Source organism: Sminthopsis crassicaudata, chromosome 1 (assembly GCF_048593235.1).
Source record: "Sminthopsis crassicaudata isolate SCR6 chromosome 1, ASM4859323v1, whole genome shotgun sequence".
Taxonomy (NCBI): Eukaryota; Metazoa; Chordata; class Mammalia; order Dasyuromorphia; family Dasyuridae; genus Sminthopsis; species Sminthopsis crassicaudata.
The window spans coordinates 59,756,403-59,760,266 of NC_133617.1; the positions used below are offsets into that span (position 1 = coordinate 59,756,403).

Genomic DNA, 3,864 nt, shown 5'->3' on the forward strand with positions numbered 1-3,864 from the left:
TGAAGCAAGTAGAACCAAAAGGACATTGTTCACAGTAACAACAAAATTACATAATGATCATAATGATCAACTGAGATGGACTTGAGTCTTTTAAACAAAGAATTGATTCAAGACAATTTCAATTAGATGTGATAGAAAATGCTATCCACATCCAGAGAGAGAACTATGGCGACTGAATGTGGATCAAAGCATAGTTATTTTCATATTTTTGTTGCTTATTTTTTTGCTTGTTGTTTATTCTTTCTTGTGTTTTTTTCCTTTTGATATGATTTTTCTTGTGTGGCATGACAAAGAAATGTGTTTAGAAGAATTGCACATGTTTAACTTATATCAGCTTGCTTGCTTTTTGGGGAGAGAACTGAAGGGAGAAGGAGAAAATTTTGCAACATAAAGCTTTGTGAAGATAAATGTTGAAAACTATCTTTGCATGTATTTGAAAAAACTAAATACTATTAAAAACAGAAAACAATCTCATTCCCCACTACACTTTATTTAATAAATTAAATTTTTTGTTGATCTTATGTTTATTCACCCTAATTTCTTGTTGCCTCTTCATCTCTTCTATTCATTGAGCTTTCTCTTGTAAAAAAAGGATAAACCCCAAATATTTCATTTTGCTCCTGGCTCTGTTTCTGATTCTCAGAATTTAACCACCATGCCTCAACTGCCCTTTCCCTATGGACCTTCCCTCAGAATCTTTAGCTATTTTTCTGTGGGAGTAACTTTGTTCCTGCCATCCTCTAACCTTGGGTGAGTACCTTCTAGAATCTTAAGAAATCAAGAATGGCCAAGCTTTATTCTCTTTCCAGTTATATTTCTTATTTTCAGAACTTTGCCATCATATTCCTCCAATCCTAAGCAGATATACCTCATCACTCTTTTTGTTCCATTTTGTGTTTTGTCTTCATGTGAACACTGACATTGTTCTTCTATGATTCTCTTATCTGATCCCCATCTTGTTTTAATTCCACTTCACCCTCTACCTTGGGATAACAAACCCTGTTCTTCATCTACATTATGACAAAGTCTCAGGATTCTCCCTTGCAATCTTAAAATAATCAATCTCCAAACTCCTTATTATCCAATCTCCCTAATTTCCAAACCTTTAAAACCTACTAAGATGTTTTTAGTAGCTCAGGTGTTTTCTTTTTTTAACCTAATCTTCCATTGAAACCCTAAAGTGGGAGTTGATCTTGCTTATGAGGACAAAGATGTTTAGCACCAGTGTTTCAAATGTGAAACATGATTAATCTTTTACAGCATAGTTTACTCTTTGGCTGCAATTTTTCATCAGTCTTTCTGGTTGGCTGCATTTTCTCTTAATTTTGGTGTTTTATCTTTTATTCATACTTTTTAGTCCTGCATAAGAAGTTCTAGGCCAATAAGAATTTTCCTAAAGGAGTGTCAATTTAATAACACATTATTCTTCTAGCATCATGCCAAATTTTTTTTCAAGGCAGAATCCTTTGGTTTTTTTATGGTTACTGCAATCTGCACTCTGTTGAGGGGAGTAATTCCCCAAACCTTCAGAGTTGGGATAAAGTTTTCTCTGTAGTATGTGGGAAAATCTTAGCCAATAGTGTGGGAATAAATCCCAATTTAAATGGGAAGAAGATTGAGATCAAAGTGAGTTTGACCTTTGGGAGACAGTCTTCATCAAAGAATTCCCTCAGTGAAAAATCAACCAAGGTAATTTAGGGAGTTTTTCTAAAAGGCTGATAATCAGAGGATCAGAGTCCTAGCTCAACCAGACTTCACTTATCAAAAACTATGATGATTGGAATCTGAAATGTCTGATGTTTCACTTACTGATTAATTGGTTTATTAAGTCATGCATACTAATAGGCTTTCCTCAGCTTTGCCACTGGATTTGAATATATTGAATATTCAATATGAAAATTGTATATCATGCCTTAAATATAACAACAAGTATGTTATAAAATAGAGCATAAAAATAAGATAATCTGATTTTTAATAGAAAGAAAGATGAGAATATTTCTCAATTGGGAGGGGGAAAATAAACAGGTACAATTCCCAGAAATCAGAGAAAGAGGTGTCTTACTCCTTCCAAATGTCTATATTCAATCAAAGAAACATAAGAAACAAAAAATGATTGACCCAGCATGTGGCTAGTTTTCAAATAACAAAAATGAATTGTGTGAGACATGTAGTAGTAAGAAAATTTCTTCCGTTAATTTTTAGATCTGACTCTATTTGTGGTCAGCATAACAAATGTCCTTCAGTACAGTCCTCTGCGATAGGTAGAATTTGTCCAATTTCCCAGCCATACAGTATTAAGTTTAAACAATGTAATAAAAAATTTCCCACAATTGAATAAAATTTCTCACAAGACAGAAATTGGACTAGATCCACAATTGATTAGAATGGGATCTGAGCTAGATCCAAAATTCAGTCATAAGGTGAAATCAGTGTGATTCACTCAATTCCCACAATTCCCTCAGTACAAAAGCACTAGCACTAGAATCAGAAATCCTGATAACTAGTCTAGTTCTCTACCCATGTCAGAAAGTCAAGACAGAAACATATTGAGTTCATGTGACACTAGGAAAGACTTCTTGCCTACTTTCTCCCATAGCACTGGGGTTGTGCTCTAAGACAGGCACTAAAGCTCAGAAAGATAGCTCAAAGTCATAGAATTAATCCTGGTTTCCTGATAAGGAGCATCCTCAAAGCTCCCTTCATGTCCTTGTTCCTTAAGCTATAAATGAAAGGGTTCAGCATGGGGGTGACCACAGTATACATTACAGCTGCTGCTGTATCTTTCTGGGCTGTGTGGGTAGAAGTAGGACTGAAGTACACTCCAATGATTGTCCCATAGAAGAGACAGACCACAGTGAGATGAGATCCACAGGTGGAGAAAACTTTCTGTTTCCCACTCACAGATGAGATCTTCAATACAGCTAAGAAAATGTAACCATAGGAAACTAATATTCCAATGAAGGATAGAAATATTGTCAGTGCTCCCATCGTATTGACTATCAAGTCATTAATGAAGGTGTCTGAGCAGGTCAACTTTAGAAGGGCACTAAGGTCACAAAAGAAATGAGGAATTTCATTGTGGCCACAGAAGGAGAGTCGTGTCAGTGAGATGGTCTGTGTCAGGGCATTAGTAAAGGACCAAAACCAAGATACAAATACCATTAGGGCACAGATCCTTGGAGTCATGACTGTGCTGTAGTGTAGTGGGTTACAAATAGCTACATAGCGATCATAAGCCATGGTGGCGAGGAGGACGCTATCAATCTCCGTGAACCAAATGAAGAAGAATACTTGTGTCAGGCACCCAACATAAGTGATTGTTTTGTTTTTGGATATGTGATTATTTAACATCTTGGGAATGGTGGTAGAGGTAAAACATATGTCGACCAGAGACAAGTTGCCTAGGAAGAAGTACATGGGGGTGTGGAGGCGGGGGTCAGAGGTAGTAGCCAGTATGATAAGCAGGTTCCCCAGACCTGTGATTAAGTACATAAGTAGAAACAGGAAGAAAAGCAACCTCTGTTGTTCTGGCTCATCTGAAAGGCCCAGGAGGATAAACTCTGAGATTCCAGACTGATTTCCTTCTTCCATATTTCTGGAAACAAATATAGAAAACATGAAATAAGAATTTACAGCATCTTATTCAAGATTGATTTGAAAAGTTTTACTGAATAAAATCAGTAAAAACAAAATTAAAAGAAAAACAGGAGGGTGGGAGACTCTGAACAGTCAATTCTCGTAGTCTGAGATCCAAAATAAAGAAAAAATTGAAAGCAATAATACATGGACTATCCTCCAATTGATGCATCATAAAATAGAAAGAAAAACTTTTCAGAAGTATTATAAGCCATCAATGATTACATG

General features: G+C 35.9%; 1 protein-coding gene across 1 annotated transcript; it reads right to left on the reverse strand.

Moving 5' to 3' along the window:
* Positions 1-2,649: 2,649 nt before the first annotated feature.
* LOC141551993 (olfactory receptor 1f45-like) lies at positions 2,650-3,591 on the reverse strand. The gene has a single exon (XM_074284312.1). The coding sequence runs from the start codon at positions 3,589-3,591 to the stop codon at positions 2,650-2,652; it is 942 nt and encodes a 313-aa protein (XP_074140413.1).
* Between the last annotated feature and the right edge of the window lie 273 nt (positions 3,592-3,864).

Excerpts from the sequence above, each read along its gene's own strand:
- LOC141551993 (XM_074284312.1), bottom strand. The coding sequence starts at position 3,591 with ATGGAAGAAGGAAATCAGTCTGGAATCTCAGAGTTTATCCTCCTGGGC.